Source organism: Coenobita brevimanus, chromosome 83 (assembly GCF_032717465.1).
Source record: "Coenobita brevimanus isolate Jiangsu-jjx chromosome 83, ASM3271746v2, whole genome shotgun sequence".
NCBI lineage: Eukaryota > Metazoa > Arthropoda > Malacostraca > Decapoda > Coenobitidae > Coenobita > Coenobita brevimanus.
Genome location: NC_137036.1, coordinates 13468646 through 13489978, shown reverse-complemented (window position 1 = coordinate 13489978; position 21333 = coordinate 13468646). Strand labels below are relative to the sequence as shown.

Sequence of the window (21333 nt, the reverse complement as noted above, 5' to 3'; positions counted from 1 at the left end):
CTATCTCTATACAGGTTGTGCTAATATTTAAACAAGTGGTTAGGTAAGGCTAGTTTTGCGAGGTTAAGTCAGTGAGATTCCATGCTACTCCCTTCAACCCAGGATTGTATAGTTTATTTCACATTTTATATCATTGTTCCTAAGTCCAGATGATTTTATTCAGCTTAGGAAATACTTTTAATATATATTTATCAATAAAAAGGGATTATTCTCCGAGCTAGACCTCATCAGATCATATAGCCCTGCTAGGGTTACATGAGAGCGGTACCCCTCCCAGGACGGCAGTCACCGGGCGGGGCGCGAACTCGCAACCTCACGATTATGAGCCCGACACTCTACCACCGAGCTACCCCGCTCCCCACTTTTAACATAGGAGGGTTGATTTCCTCTTCATTAACTCCTTTACAACAAAGGTCCCTATTGTTTTTGTTGTGGTCCCTACCTTGTTTGAATTTTGAACCTGATGGACTGCAGGGTTTAACTGATGCTTCTTCTGTGGCCCATCTTCCTTTTGGGGGATAGGGAAGATGTTGGGGGATGGGGAGGATGTTGGGGGGATGGGGAGGATGTTGGGGGATAGGGATGGGTGAGAGGGAAGATGTACAGGGACAGGGAAGATGTTGGGGGATGGGGATGGGTGAGAGGGAAGATGTTGGGTGAGAGGGAAGATGTTGGGGGATAGGGAAGATGTTGGGGGATAGGGAAGATGTTGGGGGATAGGGAAGATGTTGGGGGACAAGGAAGATGTTGGGGGGATGGGGAAGATGTTGGGGGATAGTGAAAATGCTGGGGGATAGGGAAGATGTTGGGGGATGAGGAAGATGTTGGGGGATAGGGAAGATGTTGGGGGATAGGGAAGATGATGGGGGATAGGGAAGATGTTGGGGGGACAGGGAAGATGCTGGGGGATGGGGAAGATGTTGGGGGATAGGGAAGATGTTGGGGGATTGGGAAGATGTTGGGGGGATTGGGAAGATGATGGGGGATTTGGAACATGTTGGGGGATAGGGAAGATGATGGGGGATTGGGAAGATGTTGGGGGGATTGGGAAGATGCTGGGGGATTTGGAACATGTTGGGGGATAGGGAAGGCATTGGGGGATAGGGAAGTAGCTGGGGGGATGTTTGTATAACCAGGCAGTGGAGCCACCAGGTTATATCAGTGCCACCTCATGAAGGCAGTCCTCTCCAGCATGAAAAACAAGGCCCTTCATACGACAAATAATATCATCTGCAAAATTAATTACAAAAGACATCAGTATATTGTAAAGGTTAAGGGGAAAGGTACAATAAATTAAACATGCAAGGAAATTTGTTGCAGATATTCTAAGTTCAATGCCACCAAACTCAACACAAACACAACAACATCACAAAGTGTCTCTAACAAGTGTGACAGAGACCTACAGTATCACACAAAGATCTCCACTGTGTCTCCACGATCTCTTTGTCTCTCACGAAGGACTCTACACTATCTCTCAATCTCCACTGTCACAAGGAACTCTCCACTATCTCTCAATCTCCAATATCACAAAGATCTCTCCACTATCTCCCAATCTCCACTATCACACAAAGATCTCCACTGTCTCTCCACTATCTCTCAATCTCCACACTCACTAAGAACTCTCTCAATATCCACACTCACTAAGAACTCTCTCAATCTCCACCATCATAAAGAACTCTCCACTATCTCTCAATCTCCACTATCACAAGCATCTCTCCACTATCTCTCAATCCCCACTATCACAAAGAACTCTCCACTATCTCTAAATCTCCACTATCACAAAGAACTCTCCACTATCTCTCAATCTCCATTATCACACAAAGATCTCTCCACTATCTCTCAATCTCTAATATCACAAAGAACTCCATTATTTCTCTCTCTCTCTCTCAATCTCTAATATCACAGAGAACTCTACTATTTCTCTCTCTCTCTCTCTGTCCACCATTCCTCCGTCTATCCAAGGTTTTTGTGGTCTATCTCTTCTCTCATCCACTTTATTGCTAACAGTAGTAACAGCAGTCCACCATTCTCCTTCTGGGGGATAGGAAGGAGGCTGAGGGATGTGTGTATAACCAGGCAGTGGATCCGCATGGTTATATCAGTGCCACCACATGAAGGCCTCCCTCTCCACCATCACCACTACTAACAACTAACCAATCTAACAATCAAATGACTCTACTCACCCACATATCCTCTCTCTCTCTCTCTCTCTCTCTCCACCTACCTCCACACAGCTCCCTAGCACTTCTTCCTTAGTGATTTATTTCTGGATGGCTGGTTAATAGCCTTTTGTACATTATTCATGCAGAATATGGTGATGCAGGATGGATTTATGTAACTCAGAATATAGTACAGAATAATGAGCAAAATAAATCACTTAGAAAAAGGTGTTAAGGATGGTTAATATCCATTTGTAAGTTATTAATGAAGAGTATGCTGATGTAGGAAGCATTTAGGTAACTCAGAATAGGATACTAAGGTATAAGAAAATAAATCACTTAGGAAAAGGTGTTAGGAAGCTTTCATAACTGACGAGAATATAGGCAGTAAGGTATGATAAGCAAAATAAATCACTTACAAAAAGGTGTTAGGGAGCTTCTGTAACTGAGAATACAGGCAGCAAGGTATAATAAGCCAAATCAATCACTTAGAAGAAGGTGTTAGGGTGCTTCCTCAGTTGATGAGAATATAGGCAGTAAGGTATAATAGGCCAAATAAATCACTTAGAAAAAGGTGTTAGGGAGATTAATTAACTAACAAGGTCCAATTGTTCACTAAGGCCTCTGAAATTACTTTATCCCTGTACAATCTCACTAGCAAGGAACTAAAATCTATCTATCTATCTATCTATTGCCAGATGCCTTTAATCCTGGAAGAGGTGGCCACAAACAAATCACCTCCATGTCCCCCTGTCTGCCACCACTTCACCTCCCTGCCCCCAGCTCACACCCCCATCTCTCCTATACCTCTCCACTCCATCTCTCCATCTCATCCTTGGCCTCCCTTTCCCTCTCCCCCCTTAACTCACATACACTCCCAGCTCACACACCCTCTCTCCTATACCTCTCCACTCCACCCCTCCATCTCATCCTCAGCCTCCCTCACTCACATACACTCTCTCCTCTAAGTGTATTGGTGGGATTGGGTTGTGTGTATTTGAGAAAGGTTATAAAAGGTCAGAATATCCTAGGCCACCTCACCAGCTGTGTGTCAGGCTGGTTAAAGATAGTTCTAACTTTCAAAGGTAATATAGTTCAGTTATACCTCTCTCTCTCTCTGTCTGTCTCTCTCTCTCTTTTACACACACACACACACACACACACACAAACTCTTCAACTCCACCTACCTCTAACAAACACCTCTCTCTCTCTCTCTCCCTCTCTCTCACACACACACTCTCACAATTTACAACTGAAAACAAATGAGCAGGATGGGGAGTGGTTGAATGACAGACTGATGTGATGCCAATAACGGAGAAAGAGAGAGAGAGAGAGAGAGAGAGAGAGAGTGAGTGCATCAATTTCTAGCATGACAAATGTTAAGAGTGACGTGAACTAGAGACAAATCACTAGCGTCTTTTCAAAGCCTCTCCACCATAAATGATTCATAACCCAATCACCATCCTAACTAAAAAAATAAAGAAAATAATCCTGCAATAATAATAATAATAATAATAATAATAATAATAATAATAATAACTAGACGGGCACTCATTGGGGTAGTGGAGCACATCTCACCGACAGGGCAACGTAATTTCCAAACCACTCTTCATAATGGGTTAGGATTTCTCATCACTGATTAGGGTTTTGCAAAATGTGTTTTCCGGATCCAAAATCTGTGATATGATCCGGATCGATGTCAAAGGTTAATCGATTGTTCCCTGGGACATGGGCTATCTACCCACCAAATTTGGTCCAAATCTCTCTTTTAGTTTTTGAGTAATCCTGCTAACAGACAAACAAACTAACAGAGGTGATAACATGCTCTCCTTGTCACAGAGAATAATACTTAAAGGAACCTAAATATAAAAATGCACACAGACTATTACAAAATTAAATAAGCACATAAAATGCAACACAAGGAACATCTATGCAACAGAAGTATGAATTGTACTCAAAATTCTCCCCTCCATAATCCAATATATTTACAGACCCTTCCCATCAAATATTAGACAATTGTACTTTAAGAAATTCGTGTGTATAAGAGACTGGGAGAGAGAGAGAGAGAGAGAGAGAGAGAAACTAATAAATCCATCATAAACTGTAATCCGTATATCCAAATCTATCAACTGAATCTGGATCATTTTCGTATCATACAAAAGGACATTCTCATTTTTTTTCACCCATTGCTTCAGTTCTCAATTTATTTTCAACCAGTATCAAAAATTTTAAGGATATTATACTTGCAAAAGACTCCATATATTTCTGTACTGTTTCTCCTATATATTTTTCTATCTGCTTTCCTATATCTTTTTTTCTATCTGCCTTTCCTATCTATTTTCTCTCCTGCGTATCTGGCTGCCATCTTCCTTTTTCGAATCAACACAGTAATTCAGTTATTTTGTTTCAATTACTCTTACTCTGTTGGTCATTATCTTTCTCTTTACTTCCTCCTCTTCTCTCCATCTCTATGTTTCTCATCCCTCCACCCTCTCCTTCTTCCTCCTCTCTCCAACTTCTCCTTCTTCCCTTTAATTAATGCCATAACTCAGCCATCTCTTTCAATTACTCTTACTCTGTTAGTCATTATCTTTCTCTTCACTTCCTCCATTTCTCTCCACCTCTCTCCATGTTTCTCATCCCTCCAACTTCTCCTTCTTCCTCCTCTCTCCAACTTCTCTTTCTTCCCTCTAACAAACGCAATAACTCAGCCGTTTTATTTCAATTACTCTTACTCTCTTAGTCATTATCTTTCTCATTACGTCCTCCTTTTCACTCTATCTCTCTCCATGTTTCTCATCCCTCCAACCTCTCCTTCTTCCTCCTCCCTCCAACCTCTCCTCCTCCTCCTTCCTAACTCCCCATCCTCTTTCTCTTTGACCTCTCCCTATCCTCACTTTTCTTTACCTCCTCCTCATCTCTCCATGTTTCTCATCCCTCCAACCTCTCCTTCTTCCTCCTCTCTCCACCCTCTCCTCCTCCTTCCTCCTGAAATTCCTCATCCTCTTCTCTTTTACCTTCCCTCCCTATCCTCACCTTTCTCTATTTCCTCCTTATCTCTCCACCTCTCTCCATGTCCTTCTTCTTCCTCCTCTCTCCAACTTCTTCCACACTCCCCACTCTCTTCTTTACCTTCTCTCCCTATCCTCACTTGTCTTTACTTCCTCCTCATCTCTCCACCTCACTCCATTAAAAAATATTCAGTTACAACAAACAACTTCATCATCATCATCATCATCATCATCATTATTTTGACCTCACCTTATGACTGGGTGAGGCAAGGTTCAGGAGGCAAGGAAACAATGAGCATGATAGAGGAAGAACTAGCTATCAATAACATGCTACAGAAATAATGACTAAATAATAATAATAATAATAATGATAATAATAACTAGTGGTAGGTGGGGATGCTCACCATCCACACACTCGATGTAGTGCTGCTTTGGGGGTCTGCCCTTTCCTCTCTTCCTTCCTTCCTTCCTCTTCTGTCTGTCTTTCCTTCATTCTTTCCTCTTCCTTTTGCTTATGGGTGACTTTACACTCCCTCTTCTGTCTTTCTTTCCTTCATTCTTTCCCCTTCCTTCTGTCTATGGGTGACTTTACACTGAGTAACAGGCCGAATGGTTTCCTGTACACCAGGATTCCATTTACTACACTGGGTGGTAACCATATTATGGCGCCTGGTGGTTTTGTGGGTAATTACGGCACTCCAATCGGACTGAGCGTGTGCAGGCTCATATCCAAGGGGTGGTTGAGGTTTATTGCTCACATAATGCCACTCAGGGATGAGTGAGGCTGGTCACTCTCATCTTAAATGTCAGGACCAACTTGCCTAGCCCCGGGCTTCTATGCTCCTCATGGGGCGCCACAGGACTGGATGATGAATGAATGAATGATGAGTGAATGATGAATGAAAAATAATAAAAATAATAATAATAATAATAATAATACCTATCTCATTCAGGAAGTCTACAGGACATATTTACAGCGCCAACACAATCAGTAATTTCCCGTCAGTGACTAAAAGACGATAATTAATTTCCATCCCTGTTACTCTTCCATCATACAAAGTCCACAAGGCTAATACATAAACCTCCTATGACCCAACAAATACTCTCTCTATTGTCATTCTCCCTCACTTCTATCTCTACACTGTTCATTCTTCATAATTTCTCACTTCCTGACAAATATATACTCACTCACTATCATTGTCCTTCACTCCTAGTTAGTCTTTACGCTTCTCATCCTTATCATTGGTCATTTCATTATTTTTTCACCTCACAAATACTCCATCATTCTCCTTCACTCACTCTATTATTCTCCCTCTCTCTATCATTCTTCACTCACTATCATTCTCCTTCACTCACTCACTATTACTCTCCTTCACACATTCTATCATTCTTCCTCACTCACTCTATCAATCTCCCTCTCTCTCTCTATCATTCTTCCTCACTACCTATCATTCTCCCTCACTCTGTATCATTATCCCTCACTCTCTATCATTCTTCCCCACTCTTAGTTAGTCTTTACAATTCCCATCCTTTATTACCAGTCATTTCATACTTCTTCCTTACCACATTAACTACTCTCTGCGTACATATACCTTCGCCCTCATCCTACACATTATCCACATTCCTTCATCTTCACTACTACACCTTATCCATATTTCCTCTCCTTTTTATCAATGTCTCTCCTGTTCCCTCCATTTCTCCATCCCTCTTTCATGCTCCTCACTCTCATCCTTACACCTACTCTTTCCATATTCCTCTTCCCTTACTCTATAAATACTCTTTCAGCTTTTCCCATGTCCAAATTTTCTTCTTGACAAGCCATATTCCTCTTCTCTTCCCTTATCAATACTTTTTCAACTTTTTCCAACTTTTCTTCTTAGTTTTCATTCACAGCCGTACATCTGCTCACTGTCTTCCTCTTCCTTCACTCCTGCTATTCCAATTTTTTCCTTATGTTACCTTATTTTCTAGACTTTCCTTCACAACCTTAAATCTACTCATCTTCCTCCTCCTCCTCATCCTCATCCTCCATATCCTCCTCGCTGGTAACGTCAGGGTCACCCACTTGGTTCTCACATTTGGCACAGCGACACGTGAAGAGGTAGTTCTCTCTGCAAAAGAAACACAAATAATCAGCCACGTCAGATACTCAATTCCAGTTTCAAATACAGATATTCTTCTCGGTTATGGAAGCTCCCTAATACCTCTTCCTAAGCCATTTATTTTTCTTATTACACCTTGCTGTCCTCTTCCGTTACAATTTTTGTTGGTTAAGGAAGTGCCCTAACACCTTTCCCTAAGCTATTTATTTTTCTTATTACACCTTGCTGTCCTCTTCTCTGTTACTTGAGTCACTTTAACACCATCACACTCTGCATAAATAATGTACAAAATGATATTAACCTTCTGTGTCCAAAAATAAATCAGTAAAGAAGAGATGTTAGGGACCTTCCTTAACCACCGAGAATAAGAGCCAGTACGTACTTGTCATATGAGCTCCGGTATGTTGCATTTTTTTACACGTTCCATTATTTAGTTTAGAGTAATTTTTCTCAGCAAGGAAACAGCACAGATAATATAGATAAATAGATACAGTTTTAAACCATTTCAGCCTTTCCAGTATGATAAGGATGCTGGAGAGGGAATATTCAGTCTCAATGACCCCTCCCTATATTTTTTCCCCCCCCTCTCTCTCTCACTCTCTCTCTCAGTTCATTCCAGTATCATAGGGTGGGTACAGCAAGGGAATGAACTTGGCACCAAAACCAAAAAATACAAAGCAAAAAGAGAGACTACAGACCCACCATCAAGAACATGACAACCAACCTCAAAATCTGTCTGTCTCTCTGTCCATCTATCTGTCTGTCTCTCTGTCCATCTGTCTGTCTCTCTGTTTCTCTGTTTGTCTCTGTCTCTGTCTCTCTCCCAGGGCATTCCAGCATCTTAGGGTCAGTACAGCAATAAACCCGGCAATTAAACCCACCATCGTAAACACAGCCACCCACCTGAGTATGGCAATTCTGGAGTGTCGGCTTCGTCCCAGATTACACTCATCCAGGTAACTAACGCAGATCTCATCACCTGTGGCAATATCCTGCACCGCCGTCATGGCCAGATGGAAGTTGTTGTACGGGAAGGTGGGCATGGCGTTGGGGGCACAGCTGTGGTTACACGCGCTTTGCAGGGGGTACAAGCCTGACCCCTCGTTGTTCAGGAACCCTCCAGCCTCTGAACAGAAAATGCAAGCTTAAGTTGTTGATTTATTTTTTTATTTTAATGCAAGAAAGAAGGAACCAGATTCTTTTTTTCTTTTAATGGAAGAAGGAACCAAAGGCCAGGAGCCCGTAAAATTGTTCACTCCAAGAAAAAACAAAGACAAGATAACAGAGAACCAAACTCAAGATCAGGGGGTACAATCCAGATCCCTCGTTGTTCAGGAACCCTCCAGCCTCTGAGAACAAAATGCAAGCTTGAGTTGTGCTGGATTCATTTATTTTATTATGCAAGAAAGAGTGAACCAAAGGCCAGGAGTCAGCCAAATTGTTGCCTCCAAGAAATGTAAGCTTTGCAGGGGGTGCAATCCTGACTCCTCATTGTTCAGGAACCCTCCAGCCTCTGATAACAAAATGCAAGCTTGAGTTGTGCTGGATTCATTTATTTTATTGTGCAAGAAAGAATGAACCAAAGGCCAGGAGACTGCAAAATTGTTTCCTCCAAGAAAAAACAAAACCAAGTAAGCCAAATTCGAGATCAGGAGTTTGTTCATTCCTTCTTCATGAGAGGGCTGCCTGATGTGAAGAAAGATTTTTGGAGGTAGTAGAAATAAAATAAAAGATTCCATTGTACTAATAATTTTAACTCCTTTATCTAACTCAAAGATGAACACCCACCCCTTATGGGATTATGGCGTCTGGCTATAGATAGATAGAGTTTAAATTCATTCACTTCAATGATCTGTTCTCTATTACATTCTTCCTGCTGCTATCATCATCATCATCATCACCATCATCATTATTATCACCATCATCATCATTATCATCATCATCATCATTATCATCATTGTTACCACCATCATCATCATCATTATCACCATCATCATTATTATCACCATCATCATCATCATCATCATCATCAATATCACCATCATCATCATCATCATTATCACCATCATCATCATCATCATTATCACCATCATCATCATCATCTCCGACCCATTGCTCCCTCCTAAAAACCTTAACCTCCAGGCTACTTTCTCCTCACATAACCTTTCTCACTCTCTCAAACCTTCCTTTTCCTCTTCCTTCACTCTCACCAACACACTATACTATTCCACTCTGTTCTTCCATACCACAACCTTTCTCACTCTCTCAAACCTTCCTTCCCTCTCACAACACACCATACTACTCCACTCTGTTCTCCCATACCACAACCTTTTTCACTCTCTCAAACCTTCCTTTTCCTCTTCCTTCCCTCTCACAACATACTATACTGCTCCACTCTGTTCTCCCATACCACATTAAGTTTACCTCTTCCAACATTACCTTCAATCTCACTTTCACAAACTTCCTATGACTGTCAGATGCTGTAAATCCCAAGGAAATGCTATGGAAAGGATATAAAGCCATAGTACTGTCTTATTCTGCCCCTGAGCTACATGAATTAAGCTGAAAAAGGGCAAAAATCTGGGCCAAGTTTGGGTAAAAGGACCATAACAGGAGCAAAAAATATGAGTTGTCTGAGTCATGAAGGGGGTACTACCTTTCTCCAGCTGCTGATACACACTGTCTATAAGTGTATCAACAGTTTGGGCAAAGTTGGGGTAAAAGAACTATAGCAAGGATAAAAAATGTGAGTTGTCTGGATCATGAAGGGAGTACTACCTTTCTCCAGCTGCTGATACACATTGTCTATAAGCGCATCCACGGTCTGCCTCTCCTGTGGTGGTAGGTTCAGTGCGTCACAGTTGCGTACCCATCGGCTGAGTGGACTGGTGCCAATACCCTGACCGTTCATCCCCACCAGCGCCACCAACGACCGGAAGCCCTCAGGAGTCAGCCACTGCAACAACACAACAGTTTATCATTTGTACACACAGGCAGACCAAAAAAAACCTTGGACAAGATCACAGAGTGTGGCCTCAGGGGTAAGGAACTGAACAGGGAGGCTGCCAGAGATCGAGTAGCATGGAGAGTGGCCATTAGATGACCAAGACTGACGCATGTACACATTTTGAAACCTTTATAAACGATATGATCCAATAAAAAGGACTCATCTGTTTCGCAATCCCAGTCATCCACTACTCACATGCTCCACCTCTGGCGCCCACAGACTCTTCTCCATCAGGCTGCGTAGAGCCTCCAGCTGGTTGTGGAACTCAGCGCCCAGCAACTTGTGCGCGATTTCCTCTTCCTGGTTGACAGTGCGGTGGCAGAACTGGAGGAAGAGTGCCGTGGCCCCCTCCTGATCCTCTGCCTGCCTCACCGTCGCCAACACCCGCGCCAACAGCATTATACAGGCAGTCTCGGGTGGGTAGTGCATCTGTCTGCGAGAATAGGGAGAGCTGAGGTGGGTAATGGATCTGTCTATTTAGAGTAGTGTAACAATTTTATCATCACCACTCACATCATTTTGACAATCACCATCATCATCCTAACTCAATTTTCATGACCATCATCATCATCATCATCATCATCATCATCACTGTCATCATCCCCATACTGGGGTAAAAATAATATGGTTGTCTTTAATGCATCTAAGACTCAGTTCTTACACCTATCAACCCGACAAAATCTTCCACAGGTATACCCATTAATGTTTAATAATATTCAGCTTAATCCTGCATCATCCTTGAACATGCTTGGGGTTTCATTTACTCGGGACTTATCTTGGAAATATCATATTACATCTCTTGTAAAATCTGCTTCCAAGAGATTGGGTGTGCTAAGCCGACTCCGCTCTTTCTTTACCCCTGCACAAATGTTGACTCTATACAGAGGTTTTATCCGCCCCTGTGTGGAGTACAACTCTCATGTGTGGGGAGGCTCCCCACATACAGCTCTTCTCAATAGGGTGGAGTCAAAGGCTTTTCGTCTCATTAACTCTCCTCCTCTTACTGACTCCCTTCAACCTCTGTCTCTTCGCCGCACTGTTGCATCTTTAGCTCTTTTCTATCACTACTTTAATGGTCACTACTCCTCTGAACTGTCTGCTTGCATTCCTCCACCTCTACGACGGGCGCGTAGCACCCGTCTGGCAGCAAACTCTCATCCCTTTTCTGTCCAACTCTCTAATGCAAGAGTTAACCGTTACTCCCAGTCTTTCATTTATGCAACAGGCTCTGGAACTGTCTCCCTCTGTCTGTATTTCCTGCTGCCTATGATCTCCAGTCTTTCAAACGCAGTGTGTCCAGGCATCTCAAAATGATCGGATCTTGAATTTGGCTTTCTATTGTATTTTGTTTTTCTCTTGGAGGGAACTGTTACTGCGGGCCATGGCCTTTGGTTCCTTCTTCCTCGCATAAAAAAAAAAAAAACTATTAACATCATTTTCATCATCATCATTATCGTCATCACTGTCATTGCCACCACACATTATTAACATCATCACCACCATCATTAACATCATCACCACCACAACCCTTATTAACACCATCATCATTATCATCACTGTAGTCACCACCACAACCATTATTAACATCATCTTCACCATCATCATCATTACTGTCACCACTTATACAAAAAGAGACAAGTTATATATATCCATCAGTAGACAAGCATACTCATATGTTTTTAGTAAGGAGCAAAGGGTGGTGACAAAGAGAAGGATGGGGTAAGTATCCTTAAATAATAATAATAATGTTAATAATAATAATAATAATAAAAAATAAATAAATAACTAATAATAATAACTACAGTAACATCAAAAGTGGTAAAGTTAAACAGTAAATATGCATACAAATGAAATCACATGCTGAAAGTCTGGAATAGTTGTCCCTGCAAAATAATAATAATAATAATAGTAAACTTGATGCAGTACTGCCTTCAGGTGTCTGTCCTTTCCTCTCCTCCATCCTTCTTTCCTTCCTTCCTCTTCTGTCTTTCTTTCCTTCGTTCTTTCCTCGTCCTTCTCTCCATGGGTGACTACATTCCCTCTTCTGTCTTTCTTTCCTTCATTCTTTCCTCATCCTTCTGCCTACGGGTGACTTTACATTCCCTCTTCTGTCTTTCTTTCCTTCATTATTTCCTCTTCCTTCTGCCTGTGGGTGACTCTACACTGAGTGACAAGCCAAATGGTTTCCTGTACACCAGGAAACCATTTACTAAGCTGGGTAGTAACCATATAACCAAATTTTGGCGCCTAGTGCTTAGTGGGTAATTATGGCGCTCCAATCGGATTGAGCCGGTGAAAGTTTATATCCAAGGGGTGGTTGGGGATTAATGCTCATTCATGCCACTCAGGGATGAGTGAGGCTGGTCACTCTCATCTTAAATGTCAGGACCAACTTGCCTAGCCCTGGGCTCATGGGGCAACGTAGGATTGGAGGATGGATGGATGGATGGATAATAATAATCATAATAATAATAATAATAATAATAATAATAATAATAATAATAAAAAATAAAAATAAAAATACTAATACTAATAATAATAATTAATAAATAAAATAAAAGAATACAATAAAATGAAAATGACAACACTGGACAAACAAAGCAACTTTTAAAATTTCTTTGCATATGTGGTTTTCAGGACACAGATTTACAAAAAAGAAAAAAAATCTGAATACCATTTTAGTAACAGAAAGAGTACATCTGCACAATTTTCATCACACCTACCATCACAAAAAAACAATGCTTGGATTAGTGTACATATTGGAAGCTGCATTAAGTACATGTTCAAATCAGTGTACTGAAGCTTTCTATTACATCTCAGTACTTCACACAACCAAGCCCTATTACTGTTGAGAAGATGCAGAAAGTACAGCCAGCCAGACCCACCTTAACCCCCTGGAGAATTTATTTTTTTATTTTTCTAATGGAAGGAAGAAGGAACCAAAGGCCAGCTGTCCACAAGTTTGTTCCCTCCAAGAAAAAATAAAGACAAGATAACAGAGCCAAATTCAAGCACACAAAGACATACGTTATTAATCTGCCTGAATGATATTAGGGAAAAGTTGGCACATTAAGTTTAAGGATGATTTTCTCTCTCCCTCTCTCTCTGTACAACATCAGGGAAAATTTGACCTATTAAATTCATGGATTTTTTTCCTTCTACCTTTCTCTTTCTCTCTCTCTTTCTCTCTGTACAATATCAGGGAAAATTTGAGCTATTAAATTCATGGATTTTTTTTCTTCTTCCTTTCTCTCTCTCTCATCCTACATGCAAGCTTCTCTCAGTGTTATAATCTGATGGAAAGGCTTCTCTCTCTCTCTCTCTCTCTCTCTCTCTCCAGCTTAGTTGATGGCCAAGTGACAGGATGAGAACAGTGACAACCATGATGATGATGATATGATTAACAAAAAGGGCAGCTTCAAACAAAAATCACACACTGGAGTAAAGTATAAGCATGGATATGCCTTAACAATAACAAGTAATCAGAAAAATTGCCTTATAATATTGGATACTGAGTCAACCCCATCCACTTACATCCATCGCAGATCGTGAATATACTGGTATGATCTTAATACAACTGGATGAACTTTGTATCGTTTATAAAAGATCCAATATGCTTACATGCGTCAGCCTTGGTCACCTAATGGCAGCTCTCCACAGTCCTCTATATCTGGCAGCCTCCCCATTCAGTCTCTTATCACTGAGGTCACACTCTATGACCTCATCCCACATCTTTTTCAGTCTGCCTCTCGCAACCCTACTCCAATGTTCACACTTCTGCACCCAATTGTTATCCTCCATTGTCTCCACATGCCCAAACCATCTCAATCTACCCCCCCTTATCACAACAGCAAAACATTCCAGTCTCATCCTTCCTATCTACCCCTCCTCATCACAACATCAATACACTCCAGTCCCATCCTTCCTCTCAACTCTCAGTCTACCCCTCCTCATCACCACACCAATACACTCAGGCCCATCCTTCCTCTCAACTCTTAATTTACCCTTCTGCAACACAGCACCAGTACACCCCGGTCTCATCCTTTCTCTCAACTCTCAATCTACCGTTCTGCATCACAACACCAATACACTCAGTCCCAGCCTTCCTCTCAACTCTTATCTCCATAAAGCAACTCACTCTACCCCTCCTCATCACAACACCAATACACTCCTGTCCCATCCTTCCTCTCAACTCTTCATTCTCTTCCCAAACCATCACAATCTACCCCTCCTCATCACAACACCAATACACTCCTGTCCCATCCTTCCACTCAACTCTGAAATATTTTACATTTTATTTTTGGTACTAACAGCTGATTTTATTCAACGCAGAACAGACCTCTCGTAGTGAAGATGTTACTGATGGCTATATTTCACCTCTAGTTCTAAAAGTCTCTCCAAAGCTGAATAAAAAAGGATTGTAAAAAAAGAAAAAAAAAAAATGGTTTGTTTATCACACACAATGCATCATCAGGGTAAAGTGGTTAAAGTTAAGTGTTATAAAAGCTCCTGAGAAATGAAATCATGAGCTGGTAACAGTATATGTGAGAAGGGGGTGTGAGCTGGGAGCAGGGAAGTGAAATGGCAGGGGACAGGGCAACATGGAGGCGATTTGTTTGTGGCAATCCCTTACAGGATGAAGGCGTCTGGCAACTGAGAGATAGACAGTAACAGTAATGGATAATTCTCATGAGATCATACTGGTGTTATTGGCAAGCAGAGGCGGCAATAATCGCATTACAGTATTAACCTATTGATGCCAGGTGATGTCTTTATTACAGTATACCCTTGCCCTAACAGACACGATTCTAACAGTTTTCAGATCTAACAGACCAAACCCTAACTCTAACAGCTTTCAGATCTAATGGACCAAACCTTCGCTCTAATGGACATGATTCTGACGGATTTCAGATCTAACAGACCTAACCCTTGCACTAACATACACGATTCTAACAAATTTCAGATTTAACAGACCACACCCTCACTCTAATGGACACAGTTCTAACGGATTTCGGATCTAACAGACCAAACCCTCGCTCTAATAAAGTTCAAATGGACTTCGGATCTAACGGACATTTTGTGGGTCCTCTTCCCACTCCCTCTTCCACCAAGATGATGGACTTACCCAGCTGTTTAAACTATGGATGCCCGCCCTATGTGCCTGTTGTTCAATAGTGCTCGCTACTGTTTTCATAATTTCTGTTTCTATGTACTGTACTGCATTATGTTTAATATACAACATACTGTACTATTTTATAATAAATGCTAAATCATTTCATAAGTGTGTATTCAGTGTGCATGGTATTGTTTATTCATTATTATTCATTATTGTTTGAACTGTTTCTGCTACATTTGGAACTAACCGACAATCACTTTCAATGAACTGCCCTTCCCCCCAATCTGCCCATTAGAAGAAGGGTTTACTGGTTTACTGTGGTTTATTTTTGCTGTGCCTTATGATTTTTCTCAACTAAGGAATGGCTTCTGATACTGAAGGAGTACCCGTATATTAATGTCAAAGAGTATTTAACCCCTCCAGTCTGAGATGTCAATCCTAAGCCGAGTAAAATCACCAGGACATGGCAAGAATAATATGAAAAAAGACATCCCCTGGGCTCAAAGGGTTAATCTTAAGCGTGGTAATGGCGTGAGTCCCAAAGCATCAAATTGTACCCGTTGTCTGCATCGGTGTTCCTCTTGCGCTTTCTGCCCTCAGCCGCACGGCAGTGGTGGGCACCAGGCACCAGACCCCACCATCTTGAGGGGAAACCCACATTACAAAGCTGCTCTTACATGTCACTCACCACATTCAACAACAAGCTTGGCTTATCTTATATGGCACATTTAACAACAAGCTTGGCTTATATGGCACAATTAACAACAAGCTTGGCTTATCTTATATGGCACATAACCAGCCTTGATGTAACAGCAAGCTTCACTTAAGCACAAATGGATGTCACTACAGTATGACTGCAAACAGCCACATATGCAGACAGCATTACAGCTTCATAAAACATACAGGACACAGAACCCAGGCTTAATGAGACATAAGCACATTTTAACAATTTATCAAACTCTGTCAGTAATAATAATGTAGCAAGCTTCACAGAAGCTAAAATGATACTTGAACAAAATAAACTGCTAGTAATGTTTCAATCAGCACAAGATGCTACATATTCTACCACAGATATAAAATAAATGCAAGTTTTGTTAGTAAAGCGTCTGAGTATTCACTATGTCATAATGAAATTTACATTCTTTGCTGAATGCCTATGCTTCTTCCTTCATAATATGGTTAAAACACAATTAAAACAATAATCACGAGGCTAAATGCAGAGGCAGTCTGTCTACGTTATTTCTACAAGATGATCCTTTTTTTTTTTTCCAAAATACTAATACAGTCCCTGTGTACTGCACTACACTTAGAATTCAGGACATAAAGCACACATTAAAGAACTGCTACAAAATCCCTGATTTTTTCTATTTTGCCTATAGCATTAATCTAAAGTATTAACATGACCCCAGGTGACAGGTGGCAAGATGCAAGTAGTCCATCCATCCATCATCCAATCCTATGTTGCCCCATGAGGAGTGTAGGAGCCCGGGGCTAGGCAAGTTGGTCCTGCCATTTAAGATGAGAGTGGCCTGCCTCACTCATCCCTGAGTGGCATTACATGAGCAATCAACCCCAACCACCCCTTGGATATAAACCTTCACCGGCTCAATCCTATTGGAGCGTCACAATTACCCACCCACCAGGCGCCATAATTTGGTCATATGGTTACCACCCAGCATAGTAAATGGTTTCCTGGTGTACAGGAAACCATTTGGCTTGTCACTCAATGTACAGTCACCCACAGGCAGAAGGAAGAGGAAAGAATGAAGGAAAGAAAGACAGACGAGGGAGCGTAAAGTCACCCGTAGGCGGAAGGACGAGGAAAGAATGAAGGAAAGAAAGACAGAAGAGGATGGAAGGGTCAGACACTCATATTCTCTTGTCCATCGGTGAGGCTCCATATGCCTGAGCTGTCTTCAGAATGGCTTCCTCCTTGCAGTGAATCATACGAATTGTGGACTCGTTAACTTGGTAAAACTTCGCAATGTCAAAGTTTCGCTGTCTTCCCTCCTTCCTATTGATGACATCCACCTTCTGTTCCTGCGTCAGAGACTTCCAACGCCTGGCAGGGTCACAGTGCGGCGGCATGATCGGGCTGGGTCAGGTGGTCAAAAAATAAAAAGAGTAATGATCACACTGGGCATGTGTGCAGCCAAAGCGCAGGGAGAGGGTAGGCTCAACTGGGGCAGGAATGCTCAGTAGGCCGTAATGACACCCCGCACAGGCACATAACAACAATACGTCATAGGCTGATGCAATCCGTGCTCTGTCTATCACTTGTGGTGTTATGTGGATTCCAACCATAACTTTATGCCTTGAGTCGCATTCTGTCTATCACTGGCAGCGTAGTATGACTTTGAAACATAAATTATGTCCATCGCCAACGCATAGTCAGGTGCTGTAAAAAATGAGCAGATTCCTCCCACTGCGTTATACCTATTTTTTTTTCTCTGCGTTGTGACATTTTTGGGACACAAAGTGGCACCTTCTGTGTTATGTAAGAATCATGCTCTGTGATCACGCATTATGCAAGCATCTGCTGTAATATAAATAGTAAATAGTGAATATCCTACTTTCATCCCCTCTGCAGCAGAAGAAGTGGGTGTAAAAGGCAAATGAAGCATAAGCAAGTACGGTACACAATAACATGCGAGAGGAGAGAAGTCTGGCTGGAAGGTTTGGAGGCAGAGGATGTGGTGGCAATACTCTGGACCAAGTTAAGGTGAAACGGGTATAGGGTGTAAGAGTATAAGCAGAAAAAATACAATAAACATGAATATCCTACTTCCACGCCTCCTGCAGCATTACGAGAGGGTGTGATGGGTCTGGTTGGAAGGTTCGGAGGCAGAGTGTGCGGTGGTATTGGTTCCAAGCGCTCTCCCGACACTCCCTGCTACAGTAGGACACCTGTTGTGGGATTATAGCTTAAGTGATGAATACCTAACATACATCATCATCATCATCACTACTATCATCATCATTAATTTCATCATCATAATCATCATCATCTTCGTCAGCAGCATATTTTTTTCTATTCATGCTACCACAAAATAATACACCACACAATCACCACAAACTACATCATACTACAGTATCACCACAAACTACACCACACACCACACTACCACCACACAACAATACCACACATTACCAGTACATCACATCACACACACACGCACACACACACAAACACACACACACACAAACACACACACACACACACACAAACACACACACAAACTAGAGAAGTGCCTTACATCACAATGGGGACACTCTACAATGGCTTCCTTCCGTGTATCGCAGCATTCTGGGTAGGGAAGGCTGAGTTGCGGGTCCTGTGCCAACCTTGCAGCATTTTCCTCAGCAGTCTCCAGTGGTCTAAGGGAAAAAATAAAGGAGGGAGGGTAAGAAGAGCGGGGGAAAAAGAAGGGAGGGACAGAGGGTATGAATAGAGGTGGTTTGGCTTTGTGGAGAGAATGGAAAGCGAGAGAATAATGAGAATTGTGTATGTGAGTGAGGTGGAGGGCGGAGGAGGGAGGGGAAGGCCAAGGATGAGTTGAAGGGATGGAGTGGAGAGGTATAAGAGAGAGGGGGGTGGGAGCTGCGAGCAGGGCAGTGAAATGGCAGAGGACAGGGCAACATGGAGGCGATTTGTTTGCGGCCACCCCTTAAGGGATTAAGGCGTCTGGCAAGAGATAGATAGAAATACAGAGGTGGTTTGGCCATGCGGATAGGATGGAGAGTGAGAGAATAATGAGAGTGTACGTGAGTGATGTGGAGGGGGGGAGAGGGAAGGGGAAACTGAGGATAAGATGAAGGGATGGAGTGAAGAGGTGTATGAGAGAAGGGGCACGAGCTGGGAGCAGTGCAGTGAAATGGCAGGGGATAGAACAACATGGATGCAGTTTGTTTGTGGCCACCCCTTATGGGATTAAGGCATCTGGCTATAGACAGACAGAGATAGAATTAGTAAGCTTACAGGCTAAAGTGTGAAAATCTATCTGCATCTCACCTCATGCAGAAGTCACAGGCGAGGTACCCATAGGCGGCATTCCACAAGAACTGACAGGACACCAATGGCCGCTCTTCAAAGATCACATCGCCAGATTTGAAGTCTCGTGTGGCAAACAGTCCTTTACCCTGCACAGAAGACAACAGTTTAAATGGGGTGAATGTATGAGTTTAAATGGGACGAAAGCATAAGGCAACAGTTTAAATGGGATGAAAGCATAAGGCAACAGTTTAAATGGGATGAAAGCATAAGGCAACAGTTTAAATGGGATGAAAGCATAAGGCAACAGTTTAAATGGGATGAAAGAATATAATAAAAGTTTAAATGGAGTAAATGCATACAAGACAAGAGTTTAAATATAACAAATGCATATACGAATTAAGTAGAATGAAAGCATAAGACAGCAGTTTAAATAGAATGAATGATAAAAGACAACAGTTTAAATGTCAGGAAAGCATAAGATAACAGCTTAAGTGGCATGAAAAAATTATTCATTTTTTTACATTGAAACATCTGTACTCTTAGCATTATTCTTCTGTTTTTAAATCACTTACAGTTCCTGGATGTAACTTAGCAATTATACAAGAAAATTACATGTTGACACTGAACCCAATAAAAGCACCTTGAATTACCATACTATTAGAAGGTAAGCAAGAGTATACCAGTTCTATAAAATGTATGTCTAGATGGTACTCTTTATGGCTAATATGTCAGAGAGGTTATCTAAAACATACTAACTTCTTCCACATATTTGATGCTGTTTTTGTTATTGTTGTTGATGTAGTTTAACCCCAGTCTGTCTGTAGTAGTAGTAGTAGCAGTAGTAGTAGCGGAGTAGTAGTAGTAATAATAGTAGTAGTAGCAGCAGCAGTAGCACAGTGGTATGTAAATAGTGCAGCAGCAGTAGTACAGTATTATGTAAATAGTGCAATCCCAGGCTCATATGAACATGACTCCTGTGAACTGTATATACTGTACTGTATAAGTATACGCCAAAACTGCCCTTCTTCTGCAGTCCACCATCTTTATTTTAGGAGATAGGTGAGGGGATTATGGAACATCTGCATCCACCACCTGGTCATATTGGCACCACTACATGAAGGCATCCCTCTTTAACTGCATTACTTTTCTTCTGTCTGTTTTTCCTACTGCCTATGACCCCCAGTCTAGTTAATGTCGTGTGTCCAAGCATTTTGAAATGAATGGATCTTGAATCTGGCTCTGTTATTTTGGTTTTATATTTTCAAGGTGGGAACAATCTTGTGGGTTTCTGGCCTTTGGTTCCTCCTTCCTTACACAAAACAGAAAAAAATGTGAGTGAGTGGGATACAGGCACTTACTATTGGGTCCCCGATGATCCGCACCTCCACCCCTGAGTCCTGGCCATCACTTCCCAGGTCCTTGCTGGCCATCACTCCCTCCACCACCTGCGCTGTCACGGAAAACACAGGAATACATTTAACAGGAGACTGAGGATGAAGTGGAGGGATGGAGTGGAGAGCTATTTGAGAGAGGGGGTTGTGAGTTGGGGAAGGACAGTATAAAGGCAGGGGACAAGGAGACATGGAGGAGATTTGCTTGTGGTCACCCTTTACAGGATTAAGGCATCTGGCAATAGATATAGGCTACAGATACACATTTAATACACTTCAGTCCAATAACATATTTTCTCTACTATTATTGCTGCCATACAGCTGGTTTTGTTGGGTGAAAGAGAAAGAGAGAGAGAGAGATTGAACTATTTATTTTTCCAATGTTTCAGGCTTCACAGAACCCATCTTGAGGGAGTTTGAACAAGCGGTGACAGAGATGAGGCATTTATACCACTGGATCATCTACATGGCTGGTTTGTTTTCATCTGATGGAACTGGGTCACTCCAACAACCCAAATACTAAGTTGTTGTTGAGTGAAATTCTACGAGCCTT

The 21333-nt window shown here is 41.9% G+C and overlaps 1 protein-coding gene across 1 annotated transcript; it reads right to left on the bottom strand.

Moving 5' to 3' along the window:
* Positions 1–7163: 7163 nt before the first annotated feature.
* Positions 7164–20819, bottom strand: Smyd5 (SET and MYND domain containing, class 5). Its single transcript, XM_080280092.1, has 9 exons — positions 20748–20819; positions 19408–19535; positions 18653–18773; positions 18181–18302; positions 15953–16036; positions 10475–10712; positions 10051–10228; positions 8176–8398; positions 7164–7281 (listed from the first exon to the last, which is right to left on the bottom strand). Exons 1-9 carry the CDS (start codon positions 20817–20819, stop codon positions 7164–7166), a joined length of 1284 nt encoding a protein of 427 aa, XP_080136218.1.
* Between the last annotated feature and the right edge of the window lie 514 nt (positions 20820–21333).

Coding starts and splice junctions, on each gene's coding strand:
- Smyd5 (XM_080280092.1), bottom strand. CDS start 20,819: ATGGCCAGCAAGGACCTGGGAAGTGATGGCCAGGACTCAGGGGTGGAG. Junction 8,399..10,050: donor GTATCAGCAGCTGGAGAAAG/GTAGTACTCCCT, acceptor TTTTCTGTTCAG/AGGCTGGAGGGTTCCTGAAC. Junction 7,282..8,175: donor TCCAGAATTGCCATACTCAG/GTGGGTGGCTGT, acceptor TTTCTTTTGCAG/AGAGAACTACCTCTTCACGT.